The sequence below is a fragment of the Coregonus clupeaformis genome, chromosome 7 (genome assembly GCF_020615455.1).
Source record: "Coregonus clupeaformis isolate EN_2021a chromosome 7, ASM2061545v1, whole genome shotgun sequence".
Classification (NCBI taxonomy): Eukaryota; Metazoa; Chordata; class Actinopteri; order Salmoniformes; family Salmonidae; genus Coregonus; species Coregonus clupeaformis.
Window position 1 is genome coordinate 68,987,272 of NC_059198.1, and position 24,560 is coordinate 69,011,831.

Consider the following 24,560-nt stretch of genomic DNA (forward strand, 5'->3'; position numbering starts at 1 on the left):
CCTCAAGAGAGCCAGTTTCATCATAGCGCTTGATGGTTTTTGCGAAATGTTCCGTATTGACTTACCTTCATGTCTTAAAGTAATGATAAACTGTTGTTTCTCATTGCTTATTTGAGCTGTTCTTGCCATAATATGGACTTGGTATTTTGCCACCCCCTACCTTGTCACAACACAACTGATTGGCTCAAACGCATTAAGAAGGAAATAAATTCAAAAAATTAACTTTTAACAGGGCACACCTGTTAATTGAAATCCATTCCAGGTGACTACCACATGAAGCTGGTTGAGAGAATGCTAAGAGTGTGCAAAACTGTCATCAAGACAAAGGGTGGCTATTTGAAGAATTTCAAATTATAAAATATAATTTGTTTAACACTTTTGTTTACTACATGATTCCATATGTGTTATTTCATAGTTTTGATGTCTTCACTATTATTCTACAATGAGTAGGTGTTCTAAAACGTTTGACCGGTAGTGTACATCTATCTACAGTGCATTCGGAAAGTATTCAGACCCCTTTACTTTTTCCACATTTTGTTACGTTACAGCCGTATTCTAAAATGAATTGAATTGTTTTTTTCCCTCATCAATCTACACACAATACCCCATAATGACAAAGCAAAAACAGGTTTTTAGAAATTTTTGGAAAATTATATATATATTTTTAAACGGAAATATCACATTTATATAAGTATTCAGACCCTTTACTCAGTACTTTGTTGAAGCACCTTTGGCAGCTATTACAGCCTCGAGTCTTCTTGGGTATGACGCTATAAGCTTGGCACACCTGTATTTGGGAAGTTTCTCCCATTCTTCTCTGCAGATTCTCTCAAGCCCTGTCAGATTTAATGGGGAGCGTCGCTGCACAGCTATTTTTAGGTCTCTCCAGAGATGTTCCATCGGGTTCAAGTCCGGGCTCTGGCTGGGCCAACCAAGGACATTCAGAGACTTGTCCCGAAGCCACTCCTGCATTGTCTTGGCTGTGTGCTTAGGGTCGTTGTCCTGTTGGAAGGTGAACTTTCTCCCCAGTCTGATGTCCTGAGTGCTCTGGAGTAGGTTTTCATCAAGGATCTCTCTGTACTTTGCTCCGTTCATATTTCCCTCAATCCTGTCTAGTCTCCCAGTCCCTGCCGCTGAAAAACATCCCCACAGCATGATGCTGCCACCACCATGCTTCACCGTAGGGATGGTGCCAGATTTCCTCCAGATGTGATGCTTGGCATTCAGGCCAAAGAGTTCAATCTTAGTTTTGTCAGACCAGAGAATCTTGTTTCTCATGGTCTGAGAATCCTTTAGGTGCCTTTTGGCAAACTCCAAGCGGGCTGTCATGTGCCATTTACTGAGGAGTGGCTTCCGTCTGGCCACACTACCATAAAGGCCTGATTGGTGGAGTGCTGCAGAGATGGTTGTCCTTCTGGAAGATTCTCCCATCTCCACAGAGGGATCTGGAGCTCTGTCAGAGTGACCATCGGGTTCTTGGTCACCTCCCTGACTGACCATGGCCCTTCTGTCCCGATTGCACAGTTTGGCCTGGCAGCCAGCTCTAGGAAGAGTCTTGGTGGTTCCAAACTTCTTCATCTTAAGAATGATGGAGGCCACTGTGTTCTTGGGGATCTTCAATGCTGCAGACATTTTTTGGTACCCTGCCCCAGATCTCATGGCTTGGTTTATGCTCTGACATGCACTGTCAACTGTGGGACCTTGTATAGACAGGTGTGTGTCTTTCCAAATCATGTCCAATCAATTGAATTTACAACAGGTGGACTCCAATAAAGTTGTAGAAACATCTCAAGGATGATCAATTTTTAATAAATTTGCAAACATTTCTACAAACCTGTTTTTGCTTTGTCACAGTGGTGTATTGTGTCTAGATTGATGAGGGAAAAAAACAAAGTAATCAATTTTAGAATAAGGCTGTAACTTAACAAAGTGTGGAAAAAGTCAAGGGGTCTGAAAACTTTCCGAATGTTCTATCTATCTATATTTATACTCCGGACTCCGACATTGCTCGTCCTAATATTTATATATTTCTTAATTCCATTATTTTACTTTCAGATTTGTGTGTATTGTTGTGAATTGTTAGATATTACTGCACTGTTGGAAGTACGAACTCAAGCATTTCGCTACACCCGCAATAACATCTGCTAAATATGTGTATGTGACCAATAAAATGTGATTTGATGGTTGACAGCACAAGTAGAAAACTAGTCGGATCTAATCCATTTCCTGGCCATCTGCCCAAGAGTATTGAACAACTTTATAGAAGCACATTTTCACTAGAGTAGCTATTTCTCAAGCAAGGCGAAGTACTAACCACTCGTCTTGTCTGGGAAACAGGGTGGGCGTGGTTTGCTAATTTTTTACTGTCATTGGTCCTCCTAAGGATAGGTCTTCGCCCGCCCGTTTCTGACTCATTGATTCAACATAGGCTGTTTAAAACAAGAGAAGGTGGTTCTAAGGTGCAGTTGACCTTTAAAGCTGTACCACTAAATAGTGTTCAGGGCTATTTCTTCGTAGCTATCTGTAAATAGGCTGATTATAATGGGAGGTAATAAACTATCCGGTGGCAGGGAGGGAGGCAGGGTCTGCTATTCTCAGGTTGTCACAGGATAACATTCAGGGGCTCATTAAATAAAACTACCTCCTCACATGGTATTCCTCTTCCTTTACTAGCCTGTACTCTCCCCTAGCTGTCCCTCACTCTCTCTCTCTCATTCCCTCCATCCCTCCCTCTCTCTTTCTATCACTCCCTCCATCCATCCTTTGTGTAAATATCCTAGCTAGGCTCCCTAGGGTCAAACATCCTCCTGCCATCATGTCTATCGATCCCCATCCGGTACACACACATGCACACACACACACACCCTTTGACGACTCAAGTCAATAATTCATCGCCCGTTTTACGCTCAGTCCCCAGCTCAAACCCTCCTTAACGACAGGGAGACTAAATGCACTTTCTGTCTCCCTGGCTAAACAGACCATTAGAGAACCACAGCTTACATTGGACAATAAGGACAGTCATTTGTATTTGTATTTATTAGGGATCCCCATTAGTACTCTTCCTGGGGTCCAAACATATTAAAGCATTTACATTACATATAAAACAAAATATAAAACAGTACATCATACAGTGGGGAAAAAAGTATTTAGTCAGCCACCAATTGTGCAAGTTCTCCCACTTAAAAAGATGAGAGAGGCCTGTAATTTTCATCATAGGTACACGTCAACTATGACAGACAAAATGAGAAAAACATTTCCAGAAAATCACATTGTAGGATTTTTAATGAATTTATTTGCAAATTATGGTGGAAAATAAGTATTTGGTCAATAACAAAAGTTTCTCAATACTTTGTTATATACCCTTTGTTGGCAATGACACAGGTCAAACGTTTTCTGTAAGTCTTCACAAGGTTTTCACACACTGTTGCTGGGATTTTGGCCCATTCCTCCATGCAGATCTCCTCTAGAGCAGTGATGTTTTGGGGCTGTCGCTGGGCAACACGGACTTTCAACTCCCTCCAAATATTTTCTATGGGGTTGAGATCTGGAGACTTGCTAGGCCACTCCAGGACCTTGAAATGCTTCTTATGAAGCCACTCCTTCGTTGCCCGGGCGGTGTGTTTGGGATCATTGTCATGCTGAAAGACCCAGCCACGTTTCATCTTCAATGCCCTTGCTGATGGAAGGAGGTTTTCACTCAAAATCTCACGATACATGGCCCCATTCATTCTTTCCTTTACACGGATCAGTCGTCCTGGTCCCTTTGCAGAAAAACAGCCCCAAAGCATGATGTTTCCACCCCCATGCTTCACAGTAGGTATGGTGTTCTTTGGATGCAACTCAGCATTCTTTGTCCTCCAAACACGACGAGTTGAGTTTTTACCAAAAGTTCTATTTTGGTTTCATCTGACCATATGACATTCTCCCAATCCTCTTCTGGATCATCCAAATGCACTCTAGCAAACTTCAGACGGGCCTGGACATGTACTGGCTTAAGCAGGGGGACACGTCTGGCACTGCAGGATTTGAGTCCCTGGCTGCATAGTGTGTTACTGATGGTAGGCTTTGTTACTTTGGTCCCAGCTCTCTGCAGGTCATTCACTAGGTCCCCCCGTGTGGTTCTGGGATTTTTGCTCACCGTTCTTGTGATCATTTTGACCCCACGGGGGTGAGATCTTGCATGGAGCCCCAGATCGAGGGAGATTATCAGTGGTCTTGTATGTCTTCCATTTCCTAATAATTGCTCCCACAGTTGATTTCTTCAAACCAAGCTGCTTACCTATTGCAGATTCAGTCTTCCCAGCCTGGTGCAGGTCTACACTTTTGTTTCTGGTGTCCTTTGACAGCTCTTTGGTCTTGGCCATAGTGGAGTTTGGAGTGTGACTGTTTGAGGTTGTGGACAGGTGTCTTTTATACTGATAACAAGTTCAAACAGGTGCCATTAATACAGGTAACGAGTGGAGGACAGAGGAGCCTCTTAAAGAAGAAGTTACAGGTCTGTGAGAGCCAGAAATCTTGCTTGTTTGTAGGTGACCAAATACTTATTTTCCACCATAATTTGCAAATAAATTCATTAAAAATCCTACAATGTGATTTTCTGGATTTTTTTCTCTCAATTTGTCTGTCATAGTTGACGTGTACCTATGATGAAAATTACAGGCCTCTCTCATCTTTTTAAGTGGGAGAACTTGCACAATTGGTGGCTGACTAAATACTTTTTTTCCCCACTGTATGACATTATTACACCACTTCCTATCTACAATACAAAATGTTTAATACCACCATACAATAATATCACAATGTGTGCGTATGTTGTCTATACCCTTGTGTGTGTTTCTTCATAGTCCCCGTTGTTCCATAAGGTGTATTTTTACCAGTTTTTTTAAATCTGATTCTACTGCTTGCATCAGTTACCTGATGTGGAATAGAGTTCCATGTAGTCATGGCTCTATGTAGTACTGTGTGCCTCCCATAGTCTGTTCTGGACTTGGGGACTGTGAAGAGACCTCTGATGTTATGTCTTGTGGGGTATGCATGGGTTTCCGAGCTGTGTGATAGTAGTTTAAACAGACAGCTCGGTACATTCAGCTTGTCAACACCTCTTACAAAAACAAGCAGTGATGAAGTCAATCTCTCTTCCACTCTGAGCCAGGAGAGACTGACATGCATGTCATTAATGTTAGCTCTTCGTGTACTTTTAAGGGCCAGCCATGCTGCCATGTTCTGAGCCAAATGCAATTTTCCCAAGTCCCTCTTTGTGGCACCTGACCACACTACTGAACAGTAGTGTGATGAGGTGTGAATGACGGAGTCAGGCGCAGGAGGAAAAACACAGAAATCCAGAGTTTATTCAGTGTACATGAATAAAGCGCAGCAAGCGTCAAAACGAAACTAGCACAAGGGAAAAATCCACCTTGGCTACATACAAGGTAAGAGCTCAACCGAGCTACTCACTCTCACAATGAACAATCACTCACAAAGGACAAGGGGGCAGAGGGAACACTTATACACAGACTAATGAGGGAATGAGTACCATGTGTGTGTGAAGACAAGACAAGACAAATTGAGTGATGATAAATGGAGCGGTAGTGGCTAGTAAGCCGGTGACGACGAACGCCGAAACCTGCCCGAGCAAGGAGGAGGGGCAGCCTCGGCTGAATTTGTGACAGTACCTCCCCCCCCTTGACGCTCCAGCAGCGCGCCAAAACCGGGCTCGGGGACGGCCAGGAGGACGCGGAGCAGGGCGAGTCGGATGGCGACGATGGAAGTCCCTCAACAGAGAGGGATCGAGGATATCCCTCACCGGGACCCAGCACCGTTCCTCCAGACCGTACCCTTCCCACTCCACGAGGTACTGAAGGCCCCCACCCGGCGCCTCGAATCCAGTATGGAATGGACAGAGTACGCCGGCGCCCCCACCTCAGACTCCTGGAGCGGTCCAGCCACCACCGGCCTGAGGAGAGACACATGAAACGAGGGGTTAATATGGTAATCAGGGGGGAGTAATAACCTATATGTGACCTCGTTGATTCTCCTCAGGACTTTGAACGGCCCTACAAACCGTGGGCTCAGCTTCCGGCAGGGCAGGCGGAGGGGCAGATTCCGGGTCGAGAGCCAAACCCGATCCCCCGGCACAAAGACGGGGGCCTCACTGCGGTGACGGTCAGCGTTGGCCTTCTGACGACGCACGGCGCGTTGGAGGTGAACATGGGCAGCGTTCCATGTCTCCTCTGCGCGCCGAAACCAGTCATCCACCGCAGGAGCTTCGGTCTGGCTCTGGTGCCACGGTGCCAGAACCGGTTGATAACCTAAAACACACTGAAATAGCGTTAGGTTCGTAGAGGAGTGGCGGAGAGAGTTCTGGGCATATTCTGCCCATGACAGGAACACCGTCCACTCCCCCGGCCTGTCCTGGCAATAGGACCTCAGGAACCTACCCACATCCTGATTTACCCGTTCCACCTGCCCATTACTCTCAGGGTGGAACCCAGAGGTCAGGCTGACCGAGACTCCCAGACGTTCCATGAACGCCTTCCAGACTTTTGACATGAACTGGGGACCTCGGTCAGACACTATATCCTCTGGTACCCCATAGTGCTGGAAGACGTGAGTAAACAGGGCCTCCACAGTTTGCAGAGCCGTGGGGAGACCGGGCAGAGGAAGGAGGCGGCAGGCCTTCGAAAAGCGGTCCACAACGACCAGGATGGTGGTGTTCCCTTGAGAGAGAGGCAGATCAGTTAAAAAATCAACATTCAAATGAGACCATGGTCGTTGTGGAACTGGTAAAGGTTTTAACTTACCCGCTGGGAGGTGCCTAGGTGCCTTACTCTGGGCGCACACTGAGCAGGAGGAAACATACACCCTCACGTCCTTAGCCAAGGTAGGCCACCAGTACTTTTCGGTCAGGCAGCGCACTCTACGACCGATACCTGGGTGACCAGAGGAGGGTGACGTGTGTGCCCAGTAGATCAGACGATCACGGATAAGCGCAGGCACGTACTGCAGCACAGCTGGACACTGCAGTGGTGATGGATCTGTGCGTAATGCCTGCCCTATATCCACGTCCATCGCCCATACTACCGGCGCCACAATGCATGAGTCTCTCCTCTGTATCATACAGCCGGGACAGTGCGTCTGCCTTCACGTTCTTCGTACCCGGAATGTATGACAGTGTGAAATCAATCCGGGTGAAGAATAGAGCCCACCTGGCCTGGCGAGGGTTCAGCCTCCTCGCTGCCCGGATGTACTCCAGGTTACGGTGGTCCGTCCAGACGAGGAATGGGTGTTTCGCCCCCTCGAGCCAATGTCTCCACACGGTTAGAGCTCGGACAACAGCCAACAGCTCCTGATCACCAACGCCGTAGTTCTGCAATGCCAGGCTGAGCTTCTTTGAGAAGAACGCACAGGGGCGGAGCTTGGGTGGCGTGCCCGAGTGTTGAGATAGGACTGCTCCCATCCCAACCTCGGACGCATCCACCTCCACTACGAACGGAAGTGATGGATCGGGGTGGGCCAGTACCGGGGCCAAGGTGAACAGTTCCCTCAGGTTACTGAAGGCCCTGTCAGCCTCAACAGACCAGCGTTGCCAAGACGGCCCACCCTTCAACAGAGATGTAATGGGAGCTGGCCAAAGCCCCGGATAAACCTCCGATAATAGTTGGCGAAGCCAAGGAAGCGCTGCACCCCCTTTACCGTGGTTAGAGTCGGCCAATTACGCACGGCTGCAATGCGGTCGCCCTCCATCTCCACACCTGTGGTAGAAATGCGGTATCCGAGGAAGGAGACGGACTGCTGGAAAAACCTACACTTTTCTGCCTTAGCATAAAGGTCATTTTCCAACAGTCGGGCCAGTACTTTGCGAACCAGGGACACATGCTCGGAGCGCGTAGCGGAATACACCAAGATGTCATTGATGTAGACCACTACACCGCGACCAAGCATGTCCCGAAACACCTCGTTCACAAAGGACTGGAAGACTGAGGGAGCATTCATCAAACCATAGGGCATCACCAGGTATTCATAATGCCCCGTGGTTGTGCTGAATGCTGTCTTCCACTCATCTCCCTCTCGGATACGCACCAGGTTGTACGCACTCCTGAGTTCTAATTTAGTGAAGAAGCGCGCTCCATGCAATGACTCAACCACTGACGGAATGAGGGGGAGAGGATAACTAAATCTAATAGTCTCCTTGTTCAGTGGTCGATAGTCAATGCACGGGCGCAGACCGCCGTCTTTCTTCTTCACAAAAAAGAAACTTGAGGAGGCGGTTGAAGTGGAGGGACGTATGTACCCCTGGCGCAGGGACTCGTGACATATGTCTCCATAGCCTCCGTCTCCGCCTGCGACAGGGGATACACATTATTCCTGGGAGGTACAGCGTCTACCCGAAGGTTTGTGCAATCCCCCGCCCGATGAGGTGGCAATTTAGTTGCTTTATTCTTGGAGAAAACTTGTGCCAGATCATGGTATTCGGGGGGAATGCGCACGGTGGAGGCACCGTCTGGACTTTCCACTGTGGTTGCACCAACGGAAACACCCAGACACCTACCCTGACACTCTCGCGACCACCCCATGAGAGCCCTCTGCGGCCTTGAGAAAGTGGGGTTGTGGAGTGCTAGCCACGGAATACCTAACACAACAGGGAAAGCAGGAGACTCAATGATGGAAAAAGTGACCTGCTCACAATGCGTCTCCTGTGTGATTATGGTGACTGGTACTGTGACTTCCTTTATCAACCCGGAACCTAATGGTCGACTATCAAGTGCTCTGATGGGGCGTGGAATGGATAGGGGAACTAATGAAATGCCTTGGCGGCGTGCGAAAGTTTTATCCATAAAGTTCCCAGCTGCGCCTGAATCTACTAGCGCCTTACACTTGGGAACTCTCATGTAATCAGGGAAGTATATGGGTATGGTACAGTGCGCAGCAGAGGGCTCTGAACAAGTGTGGGTGCTCAATACCTGGGGTGATGCGAGAGTGCCCTGCCGGCCGCCTCCTGACCCAAAAGAGCACTGACAACAACGTGTGGTGGAATGTCCCTTCGTGCTATTCGATTGGCACTGGCGCTGTCGTCTTCTGCTCTCTCGGTGAGCGGTACTACCCAGCTCCATGAGCTCTGGATCCGCGTTGGTCGGGGCGGGAACGGGCAGACCTCCTCCAGGACGTCCTCTGGTTGCCAGCAGGTTATCCAGACGAATGGCCTGTCCACCAGTTCGGTAAAAGACAAACTGGTGTCTTGGCAGTCTAGCTCCAGTAGGACTTCCTCCCGTAGATGGCACCGGAACTGGTTGATCAGGGCCCGCTCATTCCACCCGGATCCTGCTGCCAGAATCCGGAACTCCAGCACAAACTCCTGTACTGTCCTCGTCCCCTGCCTCAAGTGGACCAGCTGCTCACCCGCTTCTCGACCCTCGGCCGGGTGATCGAAAACCTCCCGAAATAGGTCGGGCGAACTCCCTGTAGTCCTCCAACGCGGCTCCTCCTTCTCTCCAAACCGCGTTGGCCCACTCCAGGGCTTTCCCCGAGAGGCAGGAAATGAGGACAGACACCTGCTCTCGATCTGATGGCGCCGGCCTGACACTGGAGCAGTACAGCTCCAGTTGGAGAAGGACTCCCTGACATAGAGCCGGCGTTCCATCGAACGCCTGTGGTCGAGATATCTGGATCCCTCCGAGTGCTGTGATGTAGGTGGCTGGATCCAGTTGGCCAGATGGTCTCGACGGATCGGTTCCTCTTCTCTCAAGGCGTTGGACGACCTGAAGAACCCAATCCATCGCTTCCCCCAAGCTGGCCAGCATAGTGGAATGTTCCTGGACCCTTGCCACTATTCCAGTCATGCGCTCCTCTCCTGCTGACTCCATAGTGGTGGGTGATTCTGTGACGAGGTGTGAATGACGGAGTCAGGTGCAGGAGGTAAAACACCGAAATCCAGAGTTTATTCAGTGTACATGAATAAAGTGCAGCAAGCGTCAAAACGAAATTAGCACAAGGGAAAAATCCACCTTGGCTACATACAAGGAAAGAGTAGCTAAACCGAGCTACCCACTCTCACAATGAACAATCACTCACAAAGGACAAGGGTCAGAGGGAACACTTATACACAGACTAATGAGAGAATGAGTACCAGGTGTGTGTGATTGACAAGACAAGACAAGACAAATGGAGTGATGATAAATGGAGTGGTAGTGGCTAGTAAGCCGGTGACGACGAACGCCGAAACCTACCCGAGCAAGGAGGAGGGGCAGCCTCGGCTGAATTCGTGACAAGTAGTCTAGGTGCGACAAAACTAGGGCCTGTAGGACCTGCCTTGTTGATAGTGTTGTTAATTATGGACATACTTCTCCCCATCTTAGCTATTGTTGTATCAATATCAATTCAAATGTTATTTGCCACATGCGCCGAATACAACAGGTGTAGACATTACCGTGAAATGCTTACTTACAGCCCTTAACCAACAATGCATTTATTTTTAAATAAAAAGTAAAATAAAACAACAACAACAAAAAAGTGTTGAGAAAAAAAGAGCAGAAGCAAAATAAAATAACAGTAGGGAGGCTGTATACAGGGGGGTACCAGTGCAGAGTCAATGTGCGGGGGCACCGGCTAGTTGAGTTAGTTGAGGTAATATGTACATTTGGGTAGAGTTAAATTGACTATGCATAAATAATTAACATAGCAGCAGCGTAAAAAGATGGGGTGGGGGTGGGGGGGTAGTGCAAATAGTCCGGGTAGCCATGAGTCTTATGGCTTGGGAGTAGAAGCTGTTGAGAAGCCTTTTGGACCTAGACTTGGCGCTCCGGTACTGCTTGCCGTGCGATAACAGAGAGAACAGTCTATGACTAGGGTGGCTGGAGTCTTTGACAATTTTGAGGGCCTTCCTCTGACACCGCCTGGTATAGAGGTCCTGGATGGCAGGAAGCTTGGCCCCAGTGATGTACTGGGCCGTACGCACTACCCTCTGTAGTGCCTTGCGGTCGGAGGCCGAGCAGTTGCCATACCAGGCGGTGATGCAACCAGTCAGGATGCTCTCGATGGTGCAACTGTAGAATTTTTTTTGAGGATCTGAGAACCCATGCCAAATCTTTTCAGTCTCCTGAGGGGGAATAGGCTTTGGCGTGCCCTCTTCACGACTGTCTTGGTGTGTTTGGACCATGATAGTTCGTTGGTGATGTGGACACCAAGGAACTTGAAGCTCTCAACCTGTTCCACTACAGCCCCGTCGATGAGAATGGGGGCGTGCTCAGTCCTCTTTTTTTTCCTGTAGTCCACAATCATCTCCTTTGTTTTGGTCACGTTGAGGGAGAGGTTGTTATCCTGGCACCACACGGCCAGGTCTCTGACCTCCTCCCTATAGGCTGTCTCATCGTTGTCAGTGATCAGGCCTACCACTGTTGTGTCGTCGGCAAACTTAATGATGGTGTTGGAGTCGTGCCTGGCCATGCAGTCATGGGTGAACAGGGAGTACAGGAGGGGACTGAGCACGCACCCCTGAGGGGCCCCCGTGTTGAGGATCAGTGTGGCAGATGTGTTGTTACCTACCCTTACCACCTGGGGGCGGGCCGTCAGTAAGTCCAGGATCCAGTTGCAGAGGGAGGTGTTTAGTCCCAGGATCCTTAGCTTAGTGATGAGCTTTGAGGGCACTATGGTGTTGAACGCTGAGCTATAGTCAATGAATAGCATTCTCACGTAGGTGTTCCTCTTGCTTTGACCATGACAGTCTACAATCCAGGGTTACTCCAAGCAGTTTAGTCTCCTCAACTTGCTAAATTTCCACATTATTCATTACGAGATGTAGTTGAGGTTTAGGGTTTAGTGAATGATTTGACCCAAATACAATGCTTTTCGTTTTGGAAATATTCAGGACTAACTTATTCCTTGCCAACCATTCCGAAACTAACTGCAACTCTTTGTTAAGTGTTGCAGTTATTTCAGTTGCTGTAGTAGCTGACATTTATAGTGTTGAGTCATCCGCGTACATAAACACACTGGCTTTACTCAAAGCCAGTGGCATGTCGTTAGTAAAAATGGAAAAAAGCAAGGGGCCTAGACAGCTGCCCTGGGGAATTCCTGATTCTACCTGGATTATGTTTCAGAGGCTTCCATTAAAGAACACCCTCTGTGTTCTGTTAGACAAGTAACACTTTATCCACATTATAGCAGGGGGTGTAAAGCCATAACACATACGTTTTTCGTATGTCGATAATGTCAAAATCTGCACTGAAGCAAAACAGCCCCCACAATTGTTTTATCATCAATTTCTCTCAGCCAATCATCACTCATTTGTTCCCTCCAAGCCTGGGGGCACACACATTCTAGTAGGCTTAAATTGAAAATATGGCAAATAGGAGTAGCAATATCGTCCGTTATTATCCTCAGCAATTTTCCATCCAAGTTGTCAGACCCCAGTGGCTTGTCATTGTTAATAGACAACAATACTTTTTTCACCTCTTCCACACTCACTTTACGGAATTCAAAATTACAATGCTTGTCTTTCATAATTTGGTCAGATATACTTGGATGTGTAGTGTCAGCAATTGTTGCTGGCATGTCATGCCTAAGTTTGCTAATCTTGCCAATGAAAAAAAGTATTAAAGTACTTGGCAATATCAGTTGGTTTTGTGATGAATGAGCCATCTGATTCAATGAATGATGGAGCTGAGTTTGCCTTTTTCCCCAAAATGTCATTTAAGGTGCTCCAAAGCTTTTTAATATAATTCTTTATGTCATTTATCCTTGTTTCATAGTGTTGTTTTTTCTTCTTTTTATTCAGTTTAGTCACATGATTTCTCAATTTGCAATACGTTTGCCAATCGGTTGTGCAGCCAGACTTATTTGCCATTCCTTTTGCCTCATCCCTCTCAACCATAACATTTTTCAATTCCTCATCAATCCACAGGGATTTAACCGTTTTTACATACATTTTCTTAATGGGTGCATGCTTACTAGTAACTGGAATAAACAATTTCATAAATGTGTCAAGTGCAGTGTCTGTTTGCTCCTCATTACACACCACGGACCAACATCAATTATTTATATCAACAACATAGGAATCACTACAAAACGTCTTGTATGACCTCTTAAACACAATATTAGACCCAGCCTTTGGAACTTTGGTTTTCCTAGATATGGCTACTCACTACATCCAATGGATTTGGATACTGCTTTCAAACAAATCTCTGCAGCATTAGTAAAGATATGATCAATACATGTTGACGATTTCATTCCTGTACTGTTTGTAACCACCCTGGTAGGTTGACTGACAACCTGAACCAGGTTGCAGGTACTGGTTACAGTTTGAAGCTTTCTCTTGAGTGGGCAGCCTGATGAAAGCCAGTCAATATTTAAATCACCCAGAAAGTATACCTCTCTTTTGATATCACATACAGTGGGGGAAAAAAGTATTTAGTCAGCCACCAATTGTGCAAGTTCTCCCACTTAAAAAGATGAGAGAGGCCTGTAATTTTCATCATAGGTACACGTCAACTATGACAGACAAAATGAGAAAAATAAATCCAGAAAATCACATTGTAGTATTTTTAATTAATTAATTTGCAAATTATGGTGGAAAATAAGTATTTGGTCAATAACAAAAGTTTCTCAATACTTTGTTATATACCCTTTGTTGGCAATGACACAGGTCAAACGTTTTCTGTAAGTCTTCACAAGGTTTTCACACACTGTTGCTGGTATTTTGGCCCATTCCTCCATGCAGATCTCCTCTAGAGCAGTGATTTTTTGGGGCTGTCGCTGGGCAACACGGACTTCCAACTCCCTCCAAATATTTTCTATGGGGTTGAGATCTGGAGACAGGCTAGGCCACTCCTGGACCTTGAAATTCTTCTTACGAAGCCACTCCTTCGTTGCCCGGGCGGTGTGTTTGGGATCATTGTCATGCTGAAAGACCCAGCCACATTTCATCTTCAATGCCCTTGCTGATGGAAGGAGGTTTTCACTCAAAATCTCACGATACATGGCCCCATTCATTCTTTCCTTTACACGGATCAGTCGTCCTGGTCCCTTTGCAGAAAAACAGCCCCAAAGCATGATGTTTCCACCCCCATGCTTCACAGTAGGTATGGTGTTCTTTAGATGCAACTCAGCATTCTTTGTCTTTCAAACACGACGAGTTGAGTTTTTACCAAAAAGTTCTATTTTGGTTTCATCCGACCATATGACATTCTCCCAATCCTCTTCTGGATCATCCAAATGCACTCTAGCAAACATCAGACGGGCCTGGACATGTACTGGCTTAAGCAGAGGGACACGTCTGGCACTGCAGGATTTGAGTCCCTGGCGGCGTAGTGTGTTACTGATGGTAGGCTTTGTTACTTTGGTCCCAGGTCCCCCTGTGTGGTTCTGGGATTTTTGCTCACCGTTCTTGTGATAATTTTGACCCCACGGAGTGAGATCTTGCGTGGCGCCCCAGATCGAGGGAGATTATCAGTGGTCTTGTATGTCTTCCATTTCCTAATAATTGCTCCCACAGTTGATTTCTTCAAACCAAGCTGCTTACCTATTGCAGATTCAGTCTTCCCAGCCTGGTGCAGGTCTACAATTTTGTTTCTGGTGTCCTTTGACAGCTCTTTGGTCTTGGCCATAGTGGAGTTTGGAGTGTGACTGTTTGAGGTTGTGGACAGGTGTCTTTTATACTGATAACAAGTTCAAACAGGTGCCATTAATACAGGTAACGAGTGGAGGACAGAGGAGCCTCTTAAAGAAGAAGTTACAGGTCTGTGAGAGCCAGATATCTTGCTTGTTTGTAGGTGACCAAATACTTATTTTCCACCATAATTTGCAAATAAATTCATAAAAAATCCTACAATGTGATTTTCTGGAATTCTTTTTCTCAATTTGTCTGTCATAGTTGACGTGTACCTATGATGAAAATTACAGGCCTCTCTCATCTTTTTAAGTGGGAGAACTTGCACAATTGGTGGCTGACTAAATACTTTTTTTCCCCACTGTACATTATCAAGCATTTCACACATGTTATCCAGATACTGACTGTTAGCACTTGGTGGTCTATAGCAGCTTCCCACCAGAAGTAGCTTTAGGTGAAGCAGATTAACCTGTAGCCATATAACTTCAACAGTATTTAACATGAGATCCTCTCTAATCTTCACAGGAATGTGGTTCTGAATATAAACAGCAACACCTCCACCATTGGCATTTCTATCTTTTCTATAAATGTTATAACCTTGTATTGCTACCACTGTATCATCAAATGTATTATCTAAGTGAGTTTCAGATAGAGTCAGAATATGAATGTCATCTGTTACTAGCAAATTATTGATTTCATGAACCTTGTTTCTTAAGCTACATATGTTAACGTGGGCTATTTTGAGCACTTTTCTTCTGGGATGCTTACTTGTTTATCTTGCTTTACTGGGAAGCTTAGCAGCATTATATGTGCTCATGTTCTTTATGTTAGTGCAGGGTGAGCTGCACACAGTGGACTGCCTCCTCTGGGACACCGGCTCAGTGCTAACAGTAAAGATCTGGTTCTTAGGCACATGATTACTGCACACAAGGCAGTTAGAGGGACATACATTAGGTTACTTATATTGTGTCTACCAACGCCCCTGATGTAATGTACATTTGCTGAAGCATTTTGACAACTCTGTGTCACAATGGTAGGGATTAGCTGAGCTGGGCTTGGGTCATTGTTAAGTCATTGTCTCAATGCAGCCTTATAATGCTGTGAAAGGGTCCAGGAACCCAAATGATTTGGGTGGATCCCATCCTCCTTATAAAACTTGTTTTGTTCCCAAAAGGTATCGAAATTGTCAACAAAAGTTACACCCATTGAGCTGCAATAATCACGTAGCCAGTTGTGAAGAGCAAGAATCTTGCTAAAGCGTTCAATGCCACGATTCAGAGAGGGCACAGGGCCAGGTATGATGGGTTTTTTGTTAGTGTCAATCAGCTCTTTAAAATCCAGTTTCAGCTGTTCAGAGCTGCCCTTCATAATGTCATTAAAACCCACATGGACTACGATAGAATCAATTTCCATGTCCTGACGTAGTACATTCGGGAGCAGCTTAGTAATGTAATTTACTTGAGCTCCGGGATAGGACATTGTTTTTGCACCAGGAACGGTCACATTTCTTACCATGGAGCTGCCCAAAATCACGGCTGGCGAGAAGGACGAGGAAATCCGCCCACTCCCACGCTTCACAGGATGCAGGCCTCCGACATATGGAGAATCCCTGCTCGATCCAGAGCAGGGACGGAAGGTTGCCGACGTCGACTTCGAAATCGTAGTAGTAGGCACTGCGGCCGCAGACACAGGCACCCCCAGCGACGAAGGGGCAGGAAGATCAGGCTCGAGGACGGCGAAACTATTCGTTGTTTTGTATTTGCTCCAGGCCACTCGTTGGGAGTGTACAGTCGTGGTCAAACGTTTTGAGAATGACACAAATACTAATTTTCACAAAGTCTGCTGCCTCGGTTTTGATGATGGCAATTTGCATATACTCCAGAATGTCATGAAGAGTGAACAGATGAATTGCAATTAATTGCAAAGTCCCTTTTTGCCATGAAAATGAACTTAATCCCCAAAAAACATTTCCACTGCATTTCAGCCCTGCCACAAAAGGACCAGTTGCCATCATGTCAGTTATTCTCTCGTTAACACAGGTGAGAGGACAAGGCTGGAGATCACTCTGTCATGCTGATTGAGTTAGAATAACAGACTGGAAGCTTTAAAAGGAGGGTGGTGCTTGAAATCATTGTTCTTCCTCTGTTAACCATGGATACCTGCAAGGAAACACGTGCCATCATCATTGCTTTGCACAAAAAGGGCTTCACAGGCAAGGATATTGCTGCTAGTAAGATTGCACCTAAATCAACCATTTATCGGATCATCAAGAACTTCAAGGAGAGAGGTTCAATTGTTGTGAAGAAGGCGTCAGGGCGCCCAAGAAAGTCCAGCAAGCGCCAGGACTGTCTCCTAAAGTTGATTCAGCTGCGGGATCGGGGCACCACCAGTGCAGAGCTTGCTCAGGAATGGCAGCAAGCAGATGTGAGTGCATCTGCATGCACAGTGAGGCGAATACTTTTGGAGGATGGCCTGGTGTCAAAAAGGGCAGCAAAGAAGCAACTTCTCTCCAGGAAAAACATAAGGGATAGACTGATATTCTGCAAAAGGTACATGGATTGGACTGCTGAGGACTGGGGTAAAGTCATTTTCTCTGATGAATCGCCCTTCCGATTGTTTGGCGCATCCGGAAAACACCTTGTCCGGAGAAGACAAGGTGAGCGCTACCATCAGTCCTGTGTCATGCCAACAGTAAAGCATCCTGAGACCATTCATGTGTGGGGTTGCTTCTCAGCCAAGGGAGTGGGCTCACTCACAATTTTGCCTAAGAACACAGCCATGAATAAAGAATGGTACCAACACATCCTCCGAGAGCAACTTCTCCCAACCATCCAAGAACAGTTTGGTGACGACCAATGCCTTTTCCAGCATGATGGAGCACCTTGCCATAAGGCAAAAGTGATAACTGAGTGGCTCGGGGAACAAAACATCGACATTTTGGGTCCATGGCCAGGAAACTCCCCAGACCTTAATCCCATTGAGAACTTGTGGACGATCCTCAAGAGGCAGGTGGACAAACAAAAACCCACAAATTCTGACAAACTCCAAGCATTGATTATGCAAGAATGGGCTGCCATCAGTCAGGATGTGGCCCAGAAGTTAATTGACAGCATGCCAGGACAGATTGCAGAGGTCTTGAAAAAGAAGGGTCAACACTGCAAATATTGACTCTTTGCATAAACTTAATGTAATTGTCAATAAAAGCCTTTGACACTTATGGAATGCTTGTAATTATACTTCAGTATACCATAGTAACATCTGACAAAAATATCTCATAACACTGAAGCAGCGAACTTTGTGAAGACCAATACTTGTGTCATTCTCAAAACTTTTGACCACGACTGTAGACTGCTTTGCGGGAGGTCGCTGTCTTCGGCTTCCACGGCTCGTGACATGCGACCATCGTCATGGACCACGTCATGAGTTAATACAGTTACTGATTATATATTTAATATACAGTGCCTTCAGAAAGTATTCATATCCCTTGACTTATTCCACATTTTGTTGTTACAGCCTGAATTCAAAATGGATTAAATATTTTTACAAATCACCCATCTACACACAATGTTCCATAATTACAAAGTGAAAAAGAAAAATCTTCATTTTTGCTAATTTATTTAAAATGAAATACAGAAATATCTAAATTACTTAAGTATTCACACTCTTGAGTCAATGCATGTTAGAATCACATTTGGCAGCGATTACAGCTGTGATTCTTTCTGGGTAAGACTAAGAGCTTTGCACACCTGGATTGTACAATATTTGCACATTATTCTTTTTAAAATTCTTCAAGCTCTGTCAAGTTGGTTGTTGACCATTGCTATACAGCCATTTTCAAGAATTGCCATAGATTTTCAAGCCGATTTTAAGTCAAAACTGTAACTAGGCCACTCAGGAACATTCAATGTCGTCTTGATAAGCAACTCCAGTGTATATTTGGCCTTGTGTTTTAGGTTATTGTCCTGCTGAAAGGTGAATTTGTCTCCCAGTGTCTGTTGGAAAGCAGACTGAACCAGGTTTTCCTCTAGGATTGTGCCTGTGCTTAGCTCTATTACGTTAATCTTTTTTAAACAAAAAAAACCTCACTAGTACTTGCTGATGACAAGCATACCCATAACCTGATGCAGCAACCACCATGCTTGAGTGGTACTCAGTGATGTGTTGGATTTGCCCTAAACATAACGCTTTGTATTCAGGTCATAAAGTGAATTTCTTTGCCACATGTTTTGCAGTTTTACTTTAGTGCCTTATTGCGAACAGGATGCATGTTTTGTCTCTCATATCACAGCCATTAAACTCTGTAACTGTTTTAAAGTCACAATTGGCCTCATGGTGAAATCCCTGAGCGGATTCCTTCCTCTCTGGAAACTGAGTTAGGAAGGATGCCTGTGTCTTTGCAGTGACTGGGTATATTGACACAACTTAAATAACTTCACCATGCTTAAAGGGATATATATTCAAAGTCTTTTTTTAGGTTTTTACACATTTACCAGTAGGTGCCCTTTGCAAGGCATTGGAAAACCTCCCTGGTCTTTGTGGTTGAATCTGTGTTTGAAATTCACTGCACGACTGAGGGACCTTACAGATAATTGTATGTTTGGGGTACAGAGATGAGGTAGTCATTCAAAAATCATGTTAAACACTATTATTGCACACAGAGTGAGTCCATGCAACTTATTATGTGACTTGTTAAGAACATTTTGACCCTTGAACTTATTTAGGCTTGCCATAACAAATGGGTTGAATAATTATTGACTCAAGACATTTCAGCTTTTCACTTTTTTATTACTTTGTAAACATTTCTAAAAACATAATTCCACTTTGACATTATGAGTTATTGTGTGTAGGCCAGTGACACAAAATCTCAATTTAATCCATTTTAAATTCAGTCTGTAACACAACAAAATGTTGAGGGGTGTGAATACTTTCTGAAGGCACTATATAGGGCTCCAGACCATGTGACCACCTGACCAGCAAGAACTCTGGGCCCTAAGGCTATATCAATTAACTGGTATCCATTAAGTCACTAAACCTAATGCCTTCTATGGTAATACAAATGTAAACTAATTCAAAAAGTCTCATGTCTTTTATTGTACTACAAATGTAAACAAAAACAGTATTCACTGCTAACTTTAAATGTATCCTCACTCATGATGTTGTATCTGTTTTATTTTTCAGATGGACCTGAAACTACTTCTGATATCAACATTGTTAGGAGTAATTTGTTACAGCAGTGCTCAGCAAGGTACAATTATTCTCTCTCCATCTTATCTCAAGTTTCTGTCCTACTTACTTTAAGTTCCACCTTGTTAGACAAAATCAATCCTCAACAGTAACATCAGTATTCTGTTTCTGTACACTGACTACACAGTACATCATCTAATCATAATATATCATAAACGATGTAGGCCTACATACAATACAGAATGGTGACTAATAGCCTGATGTTCCATGGGTGAGTCGAAGCAGAGCGAGCATGCTGCTGAAATGTAATGATGTCATTAGCCAGAAGAAGAAGCAGCTTCACCTAGGCTTTTTGGAGCATAGTCGTGAGGACATCATGGACCTATGGAACAGCGGAATATTCCGTTCTGTCTCTGGCTCCAATTACTGTTCTCTCTGAGCCACACAGTTTTCCTAATTCCAAATGTGTAAATACTGGGGCTTTTTGCCTGCTTAGTCTTTAGGAGTTTATAATGAGTTTGCTTCTCTTCAACATTTAATTTTTTTCAGAAGGGAACGAGTGCATCAAGGCCAATGCCAAGTCCTGTGGGGAGTGTATTCAAGTGGGAGCGAAATGTGGATGGTGCACAGACCCAGTATGTGGATTTGAATTTGTCAATAACTTTGTTACTGCATTGTTACTATATTTGACTCAGCGTTAGAACTTGCAGGTGTATGCAATCAAGGAAAGAAGTATGTCATCTAAACTGTCCCTTGGAATTACAACACTAGTGTATAAGGCAATTTTGTTTATAACCTTTATAACCTGCTTTGGAGTGTAGGAAATATATTTTCAGAAAATAAGGACCTTACATTTTGGGTGGATTTCCTCTGAGTGCCATAATGCAATTTGTCATGATACTGATTAACCTCCTCTCCTCCCTCTCCCCCAGGAGTTCCTTAAGCAGGGTGAGGCCACGTCGACCCACTGTGACGAGCTTGAGTCCCTGAGGAAGAGAGGCTGCGGTGCCGCCAAGGTAGAGAACCCCAGAGGCAGCCATCGGGTCCTGAAGAACAAGGCTGTGACCAACCGCAACAAGGGAGCAAAGAAACTCAGACCAGAGGATATCACACAGATCCAGCCCCAGAAACTCACCCTCAGCCTCAGATCTGGTGGGAACTTTGATAGTTTGATAAGGGTGCATCCCAAATGGCACCCTTTCCCTATTTAGTTCTACTACTTTCCGCTCTGGTCAAAAGTAGTGCCTTATATTGGGAAAAGGGTGCCATTTGGGACGCAGTCTTAGTTAAGTTTGTTTCAGCCATAACTTCCCGTTTGACCATTGTTGAAGGAACGTTGCTGAGGGTTGCTGTTTTCTGATATTTTCTTTGGTCTTTCACTGTAATGTTGATTAGTTACAGTATCCTCCATTTTCTTTGAGAGTTTAAGCTATCAACTGTACAGCTGTTATTATGATGTGGAAGGAAGGAGTGCTCCTTGTACTCTTCTGTGCCAGAGGCGTATTTGACATGGACAATGCACTTTAATCAACATTTCAGTGTTGACATCAATGTAAATGTGCCGGAGTTAGCAAAAGTGCTAATTTTCATCCATAGTCCCTGGTTTAACCTTGCCTATCTGTCTGTGTACTGTAGGTGAACCCCAGTCTTTTAATCTGAAGTTCAAACGAGCTGAGGATTACCCCATCGACCTCTACTACCTGATGGACCTCTCCTACTCGATGAAGGATGATCTAGAAAATGTCAAGAACCTGGGAACACAGCTGATGCTGGAGATGTCAAAGATCACATCTGATTTCAGAATTGGTAAGATTATGAATCCGCCCCGGAATGAGGATGTCCATATTTCTTTGAATTTCTTCTTTACGACAACTTGATCTCTTCTGCTTTCAGTGCTGGTTGGGTGTACTACAATACCCATAATGTAATGTGTAACATATCTGGTTTTATCTTAGTAAAGATGTTCTGAAGCTAACAAATTGGTGTCCTGTCTCCTTACCAATACAGTTTATATGTGGGCTGGATATCTTTTCTTATTTTCTAGGTTTTGGTTCCTTCGTTGAGAAGACGGTGATGCCTTACATAAGCACCACCCCAGCCAAGCTGCTGAACCCCTGTACTGGGGACCAGAACTGCACCAGTCCCTTCAGCTATAAGAACGTCCTGAAGCTGACCAGCAATGGACAGGAGTTCAACACCCTGGTGGGACAACAGCAGATCTCTGGAAACCTGGACTCACCAGAGGGAGGTTTTGATGCCATCATGCAAGTGGCTGTCTGTGGTGTAAGTATTATGTTTTTATTATAGTATATATGGTTCAAATAATAATTTGTATCAGGGTTTTATATTGACTCAGGACAAAGAGGACTAAGTAAGTAAGTATATTTATATTGACTGTGAATTGGTCTCGTGGTACCAGACCTCAACACCCTATTCTCATTTGAGAATGGCTGGAGTGGAGGCTAACTGGAGGCTAAGAGAAGGCCATTTTATAAAACCTCAATGTTTGAGAGTTCATTCACTCTAGGGTACTAAACTGCTATTTTAAGGGGCTAACCTCTCACATAGCTGTTCATAGTTTTTTTACATATATTTCCTGAATCTTTCCTATGTCTTGTAATTTTATTCTCTGGTATTTCTGTAAGCTGTGTCCTTTTTCTGTATGTTGTTTATTTTTACAATGAGTTTTAATGGGCCTCTCTCTCTCTCCCTCCTCCCAGGAGCACATTGGCTGGAGGAACGTCACCCGTCTGCTGGTGTTTTCCACTGATGCTGGCTTCCACTTCGCTGGAGATGGGAAACTGGGAGGGATCGTTCTGCCCAACGATGGGAAATGCCACCTGGAGAACAACATGTACACCATGAGCCACTACTATGTATGTATAATAATACATAATGTAGTGTATTATAAAACTGGTTGTTTGGATCCTGGATGCTGATTGGTTGGTATGCAGTCGTTGTGGGACAACAACTCCTGCAAAATACCATGATGTGTTAATGTCATAATTCCACTGTCCCATAGCCCAGGCAGGAAATTCATTAACTTCATCTCCCTCAGGAAAAAAGTGTCTACACAATTTTTCCATGCTACTATTTGGTTTGCAACAGTTGGGGGTTGTTGTATAAACCTATCTGTCTGCCTCTACGACCTGTGCAACAATGTATCATTTTACAAATGCGATCTCTCCCGTGCCAGTAGGCTAGCTAGCCCCAGAATGAACGGGAAACGAATAATTCACCATGGAAACCATAAACAGAAGTCCATACATTCATTAACCAGCACAGTGCAGCTACTAGCCTACAAACAAAACCAAAATATAAGGTGTCACACAAGAGTTATTGACAGCCTAACATGGAGAACAAAAACCGCTGGAGTGCCATTTTAACTGCCAACAATGTGAGAGGTATGTCCCATTCTCCGCCTAAGAGACAAGTACTGGCTGTCATCAACAAGCGCCAGGAGCATGGACAGTTCTTCCACTCATGTGCCATCAACGGAAACGTCACTATTAACATCACCAGCTTGGTTAGCTCGGACTCGCCAACCATAATAGTTGTTGCCTATGTAGGCCTATTGGATGTTTACAGTATTAAGCCATTATTTATTGAAGTTATTGTCTCTTATCATTATTGAATCTCTGCTAGCTAGCTACATGCCAATGATTTGTTTAGCATAGCAATGTCGAATGAATAGAATTAACGACTGTGTCAAAACATGAGAAAATAACTAACAACCTGCCTGCTTGGGTAGCAACTTCAGAATGCAAAAACAAATGTACTTGTTAAAGTAATTGTTTAATGAAAAAATGTCATTAATATTTTTATAAATATGTTGACAACCGTTATATAAAAGCAATAATGCCCTCGAACCCAGGAATTATGGCTTCACTCCGGGCCTCAGAACAGCCCTTGTCGGGAGTTGTCACACTATAATTCATTATTACAATTCACATTATTTCTTAAATAATACACTGCTATGTACTGTATTTATTGTGGCTTTTTCTTTGTCGTCTTCTGTGTGGTCTGTATTTTGAATATGACAAGATTTGAAGGGAATGGGCTACTTGCCCTTAGTTATGTAATCAAAGGGCTAACCTGGTACCTGTACTTCCTTATTGTTGTCCTGTAACAGGACTACCCCTCCATCGCCCACCTGGTTCAGAAATTAAGTGACAACAACATCCAGACAATCTTTGCCATCACAGAGGAGTTCCAGCCTGTTTACAAGGTCAGTCAGTTGTTCCAGTGTGTGTGTGGAAAAACATTTATTTCCAAGTTTCTGTGCTTCTCTGTTGGAGGTTGGAGGAAGCCCAGCCCTTTGAAGAGCAGAGAAACATTTACCTTTGCTCTGCAGCATCTGCTCCTTGTTACTAGTAACGTCTCTTTGGATCTCTGGTTGTCCCAAATGGCAACCATTTCCCTATATATTGCTCTACTTTTGTAGTGCACTATATAAGGAATAGGGTGCCATTTGGGACACAAGCCTCTGAATGTTCCCTTCTGCCCTCTACTGCTTTTCAAGCCAATTAGATGTCTGCCTGGAGTTCGATAATATTCCTTTATCATATCCACATCAGTCCAATGCTTGGACAATGTTTGTCAACCTCGGGAGAAGGTCTTTGTTTATTTGATTCCACTGTTAGAATGTCACAACACTGTAAATAGTTTAACCTTTAGATTCAGACCTTACCACTATGTGTTTGCAGACCACAATCAAACTACTCACCAATCTAAATGGGTCAGGCAAAACAAAACAGTTTTGCTCTGAACAACTTTT

At 44.7% G+C, this 24,560-nt stretch overlaps 1 protein-coding gene across 2 annotated transcripts in view; it reads left to right on the forward strand.

Annotated features, from left to right (window-relative positions):
• The window catches only part of LOC121570010 (integrin beta-1), a 53,451-nt gene that overhangs the window by 20,845 nt on the left and 8,046 nt on the right, over window positions 1–24,560 (forward strand). For both annotated transcript variants that reach the window (XM_041881453.1, XM_041881454.2), the window contains exons 2-8: window positions 19,778–19,844; window positions 20,333–20,418; window positions 20,716–20,935; window positions 21,419–21,589; window positions 21,828–22,066; window positions 22,504–22,659; window positions 23,916–24,011. In XM_041881453.1, the coding sequence (XP_041737387.1) occupies window positions 19,778–19,844; window positions 20,333–20,418; window positions 20,716–20,935; window positions 21,419–21,589; window positions 21,828–22,066; window positions 22,504–22,659; window positions 23,916–24,011 (1,035 nt within the window). The remainder of the gene's footprint in view (window positions 1–19,777; window positions 19,845–20,332; window positions 20,419–20,715; window positions 20,936–21,418; window positions 21,590–21,827; window positions 22,067–22,503; window positions 22,660–23,915; window positions 24,012–24,560) is intronic.